The sequence below is a fragment of the Pristiophorus japonicus genome, chromosome 20 (assembly GCF_044704955.1).
Source record: "Pristiophorus japonicus isolate sPriJap1 chromosome 20, sPriJap1.hap1, whole genome shotgun sequence".
Lineage (NCBI taxonomy): Eukaryota > Metazoa > Chordata > Chondrichthyes > Pristiophoridae > Pristiophorus > Pristiophorus japonicus.
In genome coordinates, this window is record NC_091996.1 from 87876561 (window position 1) to 87889894 (window position 13334).

Consider the following 13334-nt stretch of genomic DNA (forward strand, 5'->3'; position numbering starts at 1 on the left):
CCCTCGATACCCTTAGACTCCAAAAATCTACCAATCTCGGTCTTGAATATACTCAAAGACTGAGCCTCCACAGCCCTCTGGGGTAGAGAATTCCAAAGATTCACCACCCTCTGAGTGAAGAAATTCCTCCACATAGTCCCTAACTGGCCAACCCCTTATCCTGAGACTGTGAACCCTGGTTCTAGACACCCCAGCCCGGGGGAAACATCCTCCCTGCATCTACCCTGTCAAGAAACATTTGATACGTTTCAGTGAGATCACTTCTCATTCTTCTAAACTCTAGAGAGTATAGGCCCAACCTACTCAATCTCTCCTCAACCCTCTCAGCCCAGAGATTGTTGCACCCACTCTAAGGCAAGTATATCCTTCCTTGGGTAAGGAGACCCGTACTGCACACAGTACTCCAGGTGTGGCGTCTCTGCTTTACCTGTTGAGCGTGGCATTTAAAGGGCACTGCTGTTCTCGCAACACGGATCACCAGCCTGGTAAACCAAGATGGCGGCAAATACCATTATCACATCCAGTACGGCAAAGCGCTTAATGCTGACTCCATTTCAATGCCGCCTTGCCCCAATGGCCTTTGGTAAATGACACGACCCTGGAAAACATTCCCCCGAAGCTGCACGGCCTAGCTTGGAAGGTCCCGGGCACCCGAAATTGCTCCCTGGCGAGCCGCTGAACTGGTCCGACAGGAAAAAAGGTCCCCGTCTTCGATCCACAGTCTGTGCTGTGTGTGTGTGTGTAGTTGATCTCATCCGGAGCTGGTCGAGTCAGCCGGAGTTCCTGAATTAGGCTTCATAGGATCATAGAAAATTTACAGCACAGAAGGAGGCCATTCGGCCCATCGTGTCCGCACCGGCCGACAAAGAGCCACCCAGCCTAATCCCACTTTCCAGCTCTCGGTCCGTAGCCCTGCAGGTTACGGCACTTCAAGTGCACATCCAAGTACTTTTTAAATGTGGTGAGGGTTTCTGCCTCTACCACCCTTTCAGGCAGTGAGTTCCGCCCCAGACCCCCTCTGGGTGAAGAAATTTCCCCTCAAATCTCCTCTAAACCTCCCCCCAATTACTTTAAATCTATGCCCCCTGGTTGTTGGCCCCTCTGCTAAGGGAAATAGGCCCTTCCTAGCCACCCTATCTAGGGCCCTCATTGTCGTCTCCAGAAATCCTGGTTAACCCTTGCCACTGGACCAAGACCTCGCTCTGTCAAGCCCCGTGTGGTGGCTGGTGTGCAACGGCCACCCCACGTTAAAAAAAATCCACCCACAGGCATCTTCCACCCCCTCAATTGGAGTTCAGGTCTGGAACATCGGGTCCTTCATTGAAACGTCTGTGAACCCATGTGGAAGCAAGTCATCTTCGCTCGAGGGACTGTCTATGATGATGATCTAGGCCCCTCATAATTGTATACACCTCAATAAGCTCTCCCCTCAGCCTCCTCTGTTCTAAAGAAATGCCAACTCTGTGCCAACGCCTGAGGCATGGATCTTGACTCCGTGCCAGGGGATGTGTGAAACAGGCGATAGCCAATCGGCAGCCCGTTTTACATCTCTCCCTGATTGGTTTCCCCCCCCCCCCCCCTCCTGCCACCGACATCTTCAGGAGATGTCAAGCAGGCTGTCAACCCTCCATTGTCTGTCTTACACTGTCGCACAAGGCAGGAGGCCTTACAGGGCCTTGGTGAGGCCGCACCTGGAGTAGTGTGTGCAGTTTTGGTCTCCTTACCTAAGGAGGGGTATACTTGCCCTTGAGGGAGTGCAGCGAAGGTTCACCAGACTGATTCCTGGGATGACAGGACTGTCGTATGAGGAGAGATTGGGTCGACTGGGCCTGTATTCACTAGAGTTCAGAAGAACGAGAGAGAATCTCATTGAAAGGTATAAAATTCTGACTGGGTTGGACAGACTGGATGCGGGGAGGATGTTTCCCCGGGGCTGGGAAGTCTAGAACAAGGGGTCACAGTCTCAGGATACGGGGTAGGAAATTTAGGAGCGAGATGAGGAGAAATGTTTTCACTCAGAGGGTGGTGAACCTGTGGAATTCTCTACCACAGAAGGCTGGGGAGGCCGAGTCACTGAATATATTTAAGAGAGAGACAGATATACTTCTCGACACAAAAGGCATCAAGGGGTATGGGGAGAAAGCGGGAATGTGGTGTTGAGATAGAGGATCAGCCATGATCATACTGAATGGCGGTGATTATATTGACTCGAAGGGCCGAATGGCCTACTCCTGCTCCTATTTTCTATGTTTTTATGTCTGTCCCGTACCGTCCAAGTGTAGGGCAGGTCCCCGGGTGAAGAGGAAGGAGGGATGAGAACCCAGATGCACCCCAGGAACCGAGCAGTTTTTTTTTTCTGTAATGTGTTGTCGGGATGCAGGCATCGCGGGCAAAGCCAGCATTTACTGCCCCGTCCCCAATCACGGGCAGGCCAGACCGGCTCAAGTTTTGGTCACCTTACTTAAGGAAGGATATACTGGCTTTGGAGGGGGTACAGAGACGATTCACTAGGCTGATTCCGGAGATGAGGGGGTTACCTTATGATGATAGATTGAGTAGACTGGGTCTTTACTCGTTGGAGTTCAGAAGGATGAGGGGTGATCGTATAGAAACATTTAAAATAATGAAAGGGATAGACAAGATAGAGGCAGAGAGGTTGTTTCCACTGGTCGGGGAGACTAGAACTAGGGGGCACAGCCTCAAAATACGGGGAAGCCAATTTAAAACTGAGTTGAGAAGGAATTTCTTCTCCCAGAGGGTTGTGAATCTGTGGAATTCTCTGCCCAAGGAAGCAGTTGAGGCTAGCTCATTGAATGTATTCAAGTCACAGATAGATAGATTTTTAACCAATAAGGGAATTAAGGATTATGGGGAGCAGGCAGGTAAGTGGAGCTGAGTCCATGGCCAGATCAGGCCATGATCTTGTTGAATGGCGGAGCAGGCTCGAGGGGCTAGATGGCCTACTCCTGTTCCTAATTCTTATGTTCTTATGTAAGATGGTAGATTCTGTTCTCTGAAGGACATCCCACGGTCACTTAACCGGGTTTTATTTTCAATTCAAATTCACAACGGCCCGTGGTGGAATTTGCACTCCAACCTCCGTGTGGCCAGTCTGGTCCCATAACAGCCCCCTTCCCTGTAATGTATTTGCTTCATGGGTTCTTTGCTTAAGAATTCATAACAACACATTGCTATTAAGAACGAGTTGGTTTATTGGCAAAGATTTAACAATTACACGACACGTTACCAGTTCAAACACCAGGCTCACAACCACCTGCCCCATTGTGGATCCCCCGAATCCTCTTTCCACCTCCGTAACATCGCCCGCCTCTGTCCCTGCCTCAGCTCATCCGCTGCTGAAGCCCTCATCCGTGCCTTTGTTACCTCTAGGCTTGACTATTCCAACGCACTCCTGGCCAGCCTCCCACATTCTACCCTCCGTAAACTATTCTCATCCTTGTTTACAAATCCCTCCATGGCCCTCACCCCCTCCCTATCTCTGTAACCTCCTCCAGCCCCACAACCCCCCCCGAGATGTCTGCGCTCCTCTAATTCTGCCCTCTTGAGCATCCCTGATTATAATCGCTCCACCATCGGTGGCCGTGCCTTCTATTGCCTGGGCCCCAAGCTCTGGAACTCCCTCCCTAAACCTCTCTACCTCTCTTTCCTCCTTCAAGACGCTCCTTAAAACCTACCTCTTGGGTCACCTGCCCTAATTGCTACTTATGCAGCTCTGTCAAATTTTTAATCTAACACTCCTGTGAGGCACCCTGGGATGTTGCACTACATTACAGGCGCTATATAAATACAAGTTGTTTTTGTTGTTGGAACAAGGGGTTTCGGTGTGGTCTTGGTATCGGGCATGGTGGGGGGGTTAATATGGTGGAATTCTGCATTAGGATGGAGAATGAAACAGTTAATTCAGAGACCATGGTCCAGAACTTAAAGAAGGGTAACTTTGAAGGTATGAGGCGTGAATTGGCTAAGATAGATTGGCGAATGATACTTAAGGGGTTGACTGTGGATGGGCAATGGCAGACATTTAGAGACCGCATGGATGAATTACAACAATTGTACATTCCTGTCTGGCGTAAAAATAAAAAAGGGAAGGTGGCTCAACCGTGGCTATCTAGGGAAATCAGGGATAGTATTAAAGCCAAGGAAGTGGCATACAAATTGGCCAGAAATAGCAGCGAACCTGGGGACTGGGAGAAATTTAGAACTCAGCAGAGGAGGACAAAGGGTTTGATTAGGGCAGGGAAAATGGAGTACGAGAAGAAGCTTGCAGGGAATATTAAGGCGGATTGCAAAAGTTTCTATAGGTATGTAAAGAGAAAAAGGTTAGTAAAGACAAACGTAGGTCCCCTGCAGTCAGAATCAGGGGAAGTCATAACGGGGAACAAAGAAATGGCAGACCAATTGAACAAGTACTTTGGTTCAGTATTCACTAAGGAGGACACAAACAACCTACCGGATATAAAAGGGGTCAGAGGGTCTAGTAAGGAGGAGGAACTGAGGGAAATCTTTATTAGTCGGGAAATTGTGTTGGGGAAATTGATGGGATTGAAGGCCGATAAATCCCCAGGGCCTGATGGACTGCATTCCAGAGTACTTAAGGAGGTGGCCTTGGAAATAGCGGATGCATTGACAGTCATTTTCCAACATTCCATTGACTCTGGATCAGTTCCTATCGAGTGGAGGGTAGCCAATGTAACCCCACTTTTTAAAAAAGGAGGGAGAGAGAAAGCAGGGAATTATAGACCGGTCAGCCTGACCTCAGTAGTGGGTAAAATGATGGAATCAATTATTAAGGATGTCATAGCAGTGCATTTGGAAAATGGTGACATGATAGGTCCAAGTCAGCATGGATTTGTGAAAGGGAGATCATGCTTGACAAATCTTCTGGAATTTTTTGAGGATGTTTCCAGTAAAGTGGACAAAGGAGAACCAGTTGACGTGGTATATTTGGACTTTCAGAAGGCTTTCGACAAGGTCCCACACAGGAGATTAATGTGCAAAGTTAAAGCACATGGGATTGGGGGTAGTGTGCTGATGTGGATTGAGAACTGGTTGTCAGACAGGAAGCAAAGAGTAGGAGTAAATGGGTACTTTTCAGAATGGCAGGCAGTGACTAGTGGGGTACCGCAAGGTTCTGTGCTGGGGCCCCAGCTGTTTACATTGTACATTAATGATTTAGACGAGGGGATTAAATGTAGTATCTCCAAATTTGCGGATGACACTAAGTTGGGTGGCAGTGTGAGCTGCGAGGAGGATGTTATGAGGCTGCAGAGTGACTTGGATAGGTTAGGTGAGTGGGCAAATGTGCGGCAGATGAAGTATAATGTGGATAAATGTGAGGTTATCCACTTTGGTGGTAAAAACAGAGAGACAGACTATTATCTGAATGGTGACAGATTAGGAAGGGGGAAGGTGCAGCGAGACCTGGGTGTCATGGTACATCAGTCATTGAAGGTTGGCATGCAGGTACAGCAGGCGGTTAAGAAAGCAAATGGCATGTTGGCCTTCATAGCGAGGGGATTTGAGTACAGGGGCAGGGAGGTGTTGCTACAGTTGTATAGGGCCTTGGTGAGGCCACACCTGGAGTATTGTGTACAGTTTTGGTCTCCTAACTTGAGGAAGGACGTTCTTGCTATTGAGGGAGTGCAGCGAAGATTCACCAGACTGATTCCCGGGATTGTGGGACTGACCTATCAAGAAAGACTGCATCAACTGGGCTTGTATTCACTGGAGTTCAGAAGAGTGAGAGGGGACCTCATAGAAACGTTTAAAATTCTGACGGGTTTGGACAGGTTGGATGCAGGAAGAATGTTCCCAATGTTGGGGAAGTCCAGAACCAGGGGTCACAGTCTAAGGATAAGGGGTAAGCCATTTAGGACCGAGATGAGGAGAAACTTCTTCACCCAGAGAGTGGTGAACCTGTGGAATTCTCTACCACAGAAAGTAGTTGAGGCCAATTCATTAAATATATTCAAAAGGGAGTTCGATGAAGTCCTTACTACTCGGGGGATCAAGGGGTATGGCGAGAAAGCAGGAATGGGGTACTGAAGTTTCATGTTCAGCCATGAACTCATTGAATGGCGGTGCAGGCTAGAAGGGCCGAATGGCCTACTCCTGCACCTATTTTCTATGTTAGAATTATTTGTGTGAATCTGTCCGTCGCGTCTCAAAGCCATTTCATGGAATCCTTCCCGTTTCTTTTCGCAGAGAACGATTACAGCAGCGAAGTAGTATTGTGCTCCACAAAGTTATAGGCCGCCATGCACCGTAACCGCTAGCAACGTGTCCTCCCACCCCCCCCCCCCCCTCCCCCCCACCCACGAGGGAAGTCAGCCGCGAGTGCCGTGTCTCCAGCCGCTCCGCCAGATCAACTCTCGACCGTGGCCATCTGAACTTTGACCCGATGGTTCGGTCTCTCCCTGTCGTCTCCTTGCTCCTCGCCGCCAATCCCAGGAATATTGCCCGCCAACACCGGAATCGCTCGCTCCGTCCTGCACGGTTCGGAGAGTCGGGAGTGCGACGAAAAAGCCGGAGAAAGACGGTTGATTCCCCGCTGGATTCCGCCAACCGTCAGCACCCGCCTACCCGTGGAATTTTCCCGCCGTTTGAATAGTCACACATTTGGGATCTTAGACTGTTCCTGAGCCCCGCCTCTCGCTCTGTCCCTCCCCCCCGGCCCCCCCCAAGCACCTAATTTTCCAGTGTCACACCCCGCTTCACCAGTCTGTCTGTGAATTGAATTATTGTTTCATTGAGGTGAGCGAGACAGAGAGAGAGTCAGAGAGAATATAAGAACATAAGAAATAGGAGCAGGAGTCGGCCATACGGTCCCTCGAGCCTGCTCCGCCATTCAACAAAATCATGGCTGATCTGATCATGGACTCAGCTCCACTTCCCCGCCCGCTCCCCATAACCCCTTATCGATTCAGAAATTGTCTCTTTCTGAATTACATTTATTCAATGTCCCAGCTTCCACAGCTCTTTGAGGCAGAGAGAAAGAGTAGGAGATACAGACAGAGAGAGAGAGAGAGAGGAGATAGAGAGAGAGAGAATACAGAGAAATAGAGAGGGAGAGGCAGAGAAAGGCAGAGACAGACAGAGAGGGAGAGACCGAGAAAGGCACAGATAGAGAAAGGCAGAGAGACAGAATGAGACAGACATGCACAGAGAGACAGAGAGAGGCCGACACAAACACAGACAGACAGAGAAACTGACAGACAGACCCAGAGAGACAGACACAGAGACAACACAGAGAGACACAGACAGAGACAGATAGAAAGACAGAGACAGATAGAAAGACAGACAGAGAGAGAGAGAGAGAGAGAGAGAGACAGAACCAGAGAAAGGCACCCAGACAGAAAAGGAGTTTACAGAGAGAGTCAGACAGAAAGTTCGAAGGTCAGACAGAAAGAGGGCGAGATAGAAAGAGAGAGAGAGATAAAAGGACCCCAAGAAACAGGCAGAAATGGAGAGAGAGAAAGATGGCGAGCTGCCGGGGACTGAGAATGATACAGGCACCTAAAGGGAGACACTGAGTAACCGTATCACAGACAACGGCAGTGTGTAAGAGGCCGAGAGAGGCGCACACTCACACACACTCTCACTCTCACACACACTCTCACTTTCACACACACTCTCACTTTCACACATACTCACACGCACGCACTTACGCGCACACACACACTCTCACATGCATGCACTTACACACGCACACGCACTCACACAAACACACACACACACACACAGGGAAACCGGGACAGAGACAGAGCAGAGGTCCCGAAAGGAGTAGCAGGCTGGAGAGGTGGTGAAGTGTTGCCACCTCGAGTCCACACATTGAACGTACCGAAACACCACTGGCCGATACCCAGGGATTCTCCGCCAATTCGACCGGGAGGAGGTGACTGAGAGGCAGAGACTGGCACAGCGTCAATGGCGAGGGGCGTGTACATGAGGCTTGCGTCCATCTGGGGCGCTATCTGTGGATCCTGGGTTGGGCGGGGCGGGGGGGGGGGTCCCTTGTCCCCTCCCTCAGTGTCCTGTGTGAGTTGCTTTTCCCATGTAATTATACTGTCGATGAAAAGATGTCAAATAAATGTTTATTGTTCTGTCGCTCTAAGTCTGGACTCTCTGTATTTAGGGAATGTCTGTGTCTCAGCCTGTCTGGGACACCCACCCACAGCTCAGGCTGTTTATAACGCACTGTGTGAAATCTTTTACACTCGTATGGCACCAAGGGAGGCCATTCGGCCCTTCGTGCCTGTGCCGGCTCTTTGAAAGAGCGATCCAGTTAGTCCCACTCCCCCCCCCCCCCCCACCCCGCCCCGCCTCCCTTCATCCACCCCCCCCCCGCTCTTTTCCCCCTAGCCCTACAAATGTTTCCTTTTCAAGTATTTAGCCCTTTTGAAAGTTACGATTGAATCTGCTCCCACCGCCCTTTCCGGCAGCGCGTTCCCGATCACAACAACTCGCTGCGTAAACATTCTCCCCATCTCCCCCTCTGGTCCTTTTGCCAATTTTCTTCAATCAGTGTCCGACCCAACACCCAACATTACAAACCCTGCCTTTCCTCTTACAAAAGCTGAATCATAGATGTTTATAACACAGAAACTTAGGAACAGGAGAAGGCCATTCAGCCCCTCGAGCCTGTTCCACCATTCAATTAGATCATGGCTGATCTATATCTTAACTCCATCTGCCCACTTTGGTTACATAACCCATGATAACCTTGCATTTCAAAAATCTGTCAATCTCAATTTTAAAATATTAAATTGAAGATCATTTTGTGGTGGCTCTTTGCAAGGCCAATGGAAAAACTGACTTGCGCATAGGCCTGTACAGGTTGAACCTCCCTAATCCAGAACTCCCTTATCCAGAGCCACCCCTCGTCCAGAACCATTCCCGGCATGCGCTGAACTCCGACATGAACCAATTGAAGTCCTTCCTCGCTGCCAACTCCCGCAATCGCTGGCCTGACCCCGCGATCCACCGCCCCTGCACCCCTCCCCACAATCTCTCTGACGCACTCCCAGCCCCAAGCCAGCCAGCCCCGATATCCCCTCGCTCAGTACCTGTACCATCCAATTTAACGTGACCACCCCTCGTCCAGAAAAAATCCCTTATCCAGAACAGGCCGGGTCCCAAGGGTTCCGGATAAGAGGAGGTTCAACCTGCATCACCCTTGGCTTCAAATTTCTATCTCATTTTCTCTACTTCAATCACTCCCTCTAGCAAGGCAATCCATGCACCAAAAACCCTCTAGGTAAAGACATTTTTCCTAATTACTCTCAAGATAGTTGGATGAGGATGAGGAGGGTCATAGAGCATTCTTAATTCAAAATTGGCAAAGTGGCAGCCGATTTGCACACAGCAAGCTCCCAGAAACAGCAATGAGATAAGCGACCAGTTAACCTATTTTGGTGGTGTTGGTTCGGGGAGGAATGTTAGCCACGGGGTCTTTTACATCACCTCTGACAATGCAGCACTCCTTCAGTACTATACTGAAGTGTCCGCCGAAATTACGGTCTTGTATCTCGAGATTGGAAATTAAACTCGCCACCCTTTGACTCACCCGTCATGCTACCACAGAACTAAGGCTGACAGATAGAGCGGGGGAATGGGACTGACTGGACTGCTCTACAGGGAGCCAGCATGGACTCAATGGGCCGAATGGCCTCCTTCTGTGCTGCAATGACTCTAAGACAACTGTTCCATATCATTGCAAAATACTGCAGATGCTGGAATCTGAAAAAATAACAGAAAAGGCTGGAAATACTCAGCAGCTCAGGCAGCATCTGTAGAGAGAGAAACGGAATTAGCGTTTCCAGGTCGAAGGGTCATTGACCTGAAACGTTAACTCCATTTCTCCCTCCACAGATGCTGCCTGACCAGCTGAGTATTTCCAGCATTTTCTGTTTTTGTCCATTATTCACTCTCTTGGTGACAATTTTAAGTGAATAATTAACAACCCCCTCGATTTTGGGAAAGCAGATTGTGAGGAGGACACAAAAATAAATCTGCAAAGGGATATAGACAGGGTAAGTGAGTGGGCAAAAATTTGGCAGCTGGAGTATAATGTGGGAAAATGTGAGGTTATCCACTTTGGCAGGAAAAATAGAAAAGCAAATTATAATTTAAACGGAGAAAAATTGGGAAGTGCTGCAGTACAGAGGGACCTGGGGGTCCTTGTGCATGAAACACAAAAGGTTAGTATGCAGGTACAGCAAGTGATCAGGAAGGCCAATGGAATGTTGGCCTTTATTGCAAGGGGGATAGAGTATAAAAGCAGAGAAGTCCTGCTACAACTGTACAGGGAACTGGTGAGGCCAGACCTGGAGTACTGTGTACAGTTTTGGTCTCCGTATTTAAAGGAAGGATATACTTGCATTGGAGGCTGTTCAGAGAAGGTTCACTGGGTTGATTGCAGAGATGAGGGGGTTGACTTACGAAGATAGGTTGAGTAGGTTGGGCCTCTACTCATTGGAGTTCAAAAGAATAAGAGGTGATCTTATTGAAACATGATAATGAGGGAGCTCAACAAGGTGGATGCAGAGAGGATATTTCCACTCATAGGGGAATCTAAAACTAGGGGACATAGTCTCAGAATAAGGGGCTGCCCATTTAAATCTGAGACGAGGAGGAATTTCTTCTCTCAGAGGGTTGTAAATCTGTGGAATTCTCTGCCCCAGAGAGCTGTGGAGGCTGGGTCATTGAATATATTTAAGGCAGAGAGAGACAGATTTTTGAGCGATAAGGGAGTAAAGGGTTATGGGGACCGGGCAGGGAAGTGGAGCTGAGTCCATGATCGGATCAGCCATGATCTTATTAAATGGCGGAGCAGGCTCGAGGGGCCAGTTTTGTTTTATTTCAAAATATACTTTATTCATATAAACATTTGCACAGTACATTGGAAAGCAGTTCAGTACATTTGGATGTGGTCAGCAATTCCATACAATTCATTTGGATGCTGACGGCAGTTCCGTTCAATACATTTGCTTGCTTTACATTTCAAGGTGCAATTCAATACAATCCAGGACACATTGTAATACATTCATCAAATTACGTTACATGTATCACTATACGGTACACGGAATGGGTGAGGGTACAGTTACATTTCTTTGCAACATACATTACTAAACAGAACTTGCATTATACATGGCACTACATAGGTGTTTTCAGATCATGGTGCTCTATGTATACAAAGGTTTACCATTGCAGCCCGAGGGGAGTTTTGTGCTGATTCCTGCCCCTGGGTTTACCGTGGCAGAAGGGCTTTAAACTGTGGCCCTTCCCCACCGTGCCTTTGCGGCGACTGCACCAATTTTAAGTGCGTCCCTCAGCACGTAATCCTGGATCTTGGATTGCGCCAGTCTGCAACACGCAGACGTGGACATCTCCTTGCTCTGGAAGACCAACAAGTTTCGGCAAGACCAAAGAGCGTCTTTCACCGAGTTGATGGCCCTCCAGCAGCAGGTGATGTCTGTCTCGGTGTGTGTCCCTGGGAACAGTCCGTAGAGCACAGAGTCCTGTGTTACGGAGCTGCTTGGGATGAACCGCGACAGCAACCACTGCATCTCTTTCCAGACCTGCCTTGCGAAGGCGCAATCCTGAAGGAGATGGGTGACAGTCTCGTCCGCCCCGCAGCCGGCTCGGGGGCACCGTGCCGTGCTGTTGAGGCGTCGGCTGTGCATGAAGGCTCTGACCGTGTAGGGCCCTCCTCACTGCCAACCAAGCTACGTCTTGGTGCTTGTATGAAAGCTCTGGCAATGAGATGTTCTGCCAAACGAGTTCAACAGTCTGCTCAGGGAACCACCCGACAGGGTCCACCCTCTCCTTCTTTCGTAGGGAGTCCAGGACGTTACGTGCTGACCACTGTTTTATGGCCTTGTGGTCAAAGGGGTTTTTTGTGAGAAAATTTTCCACGAAGGACAGGTGGACAGGCATGGTCCAGCTGGTGGGGCGTTTCGCGGCAGCGTGGCCAGGCCCTCCTTCGCAACACCGGGGACAGGTAGAACCTCAGCACGTAGTGACACTTGGTGTTTGCGTACCGGGGGTCTGTGCACAACTTGATGCAGCCGCACACAAAGGTGGCCATCAGGATGAGGGCCACGTTCGGAACATCCTTTCCTCCACTGTCCAGAGATTTGTACATTGTGTCTCTGCGGACACGGTCCATTTTGGACCTCCAGACAAAGTGGAAGACGGCCCGGGTGACTGTCGCGGCACAGGAGCGAGAGATGGGCCAGACCTGTGCCTCGTACAGCAACCCCGAGAGCACCTCGCTCCTGATGACCAGGTTGTTTCCTGCCATGGAGAGGAAGCGCTGCTCCCACCATCCCAGTTTTTGTTTCACTTTGGCGATACGCTCTTCCCAGTTTTTTGATGCATGCCCCATCCGCTCCGAACCATATTCCCAACACCTTCAGGTAATCTGGCTTAACGGTGAAGAGAATAAAGGATCGGTCGGTCCAGTTGCCAAAGAACATGGCCTCGCTCTTGCTGCGATTGACCTTCGCTCCCGAGGCCAGTTCAAACTGGTCGCAGATTGTGAGCAATCTGCGGACTGACTGCAGATCCGAGCAAAAGATGGCGACGTCGTCCATGTACAGGGAGGTCTTGACCTGAGCGCCTCCACTGCCTGGGATCGTCACCCCTCTAATGCCCGCATCCTTCCTGATGGACTCGGCAAAGGGCTCGATACAGCACACAAACAAGACAGAGGAGAGGGGACAGCCTTGCCTGACTCCAGACCTGATCGGAAAGCTTTCAGTTTCCCACCCGTTGATTAGAACTGCGCTACTGATGTCTGTGTCGAGCAGTTGGATCCAATTGCGGATACTCTCCCCAAACCCCATTTTGGAGAGCACGTCCATCAGGCTCGAGGGGCCAGTTGGCCTACTCCTGCTCCTATTTCTTATGTTCTTATGAACCAACTCATTTATTGTGGCAGCTGTGGGTCAGTTGCTATAACTTGCCTCTGAGTCAGAAGGGTTGTGGATTAAAGCCTCACTCCAGAAAGCAGGCATATATTACTAGAGCACTGCGTGCAGTTCTGGTCGCCATATTATAAAAAGGATATGGAGGCACTGGAGAGGGTGCGGAGAAGATTTACAAGGATGATGCCAGAAATGCGAGGGTATACATATCAGGAAAGGATGAACAGGCTGGGTCTCTTTTCTCTTGAAAAAATAAGGGTGAGGGGTGACCTAATAAAGGACTTTAAAAATTATCAAAGGTTTTGATCGAGTGGATACAGAGAGAATTTTTCCACTTGTGGGGACGAGCAGAACTAGAGGCCATCAATATAAGATCGTCACCAA

At 49.5% G+C, this 13334-nt stretch overlaps 1 protein-coding gene across 1 annotated transcript in view; it reads left to right on the forward strand.

The window, feature by feature from the left end:
- zanl (zonadhesin, like) overlaps positions 1-8091 on the forward strand; it is a 197699-nt gene extending 189608 nt beyond the window's left edge. Inside the window, exon 81 of the mRNA XM_070863313.1 lies at positions 6226-8091. Within this exon, the coding sequence (XP_070719414.1) occupies positions 6226-6272 (47 nt within the window). The 3' untranslated portion in view covers positions 6273-8091. The remainder of the gene's footprint in view (positions 1-6225) is intronic.
- Positions 8092-13334: the final 5243 nt, after the last annotated feature.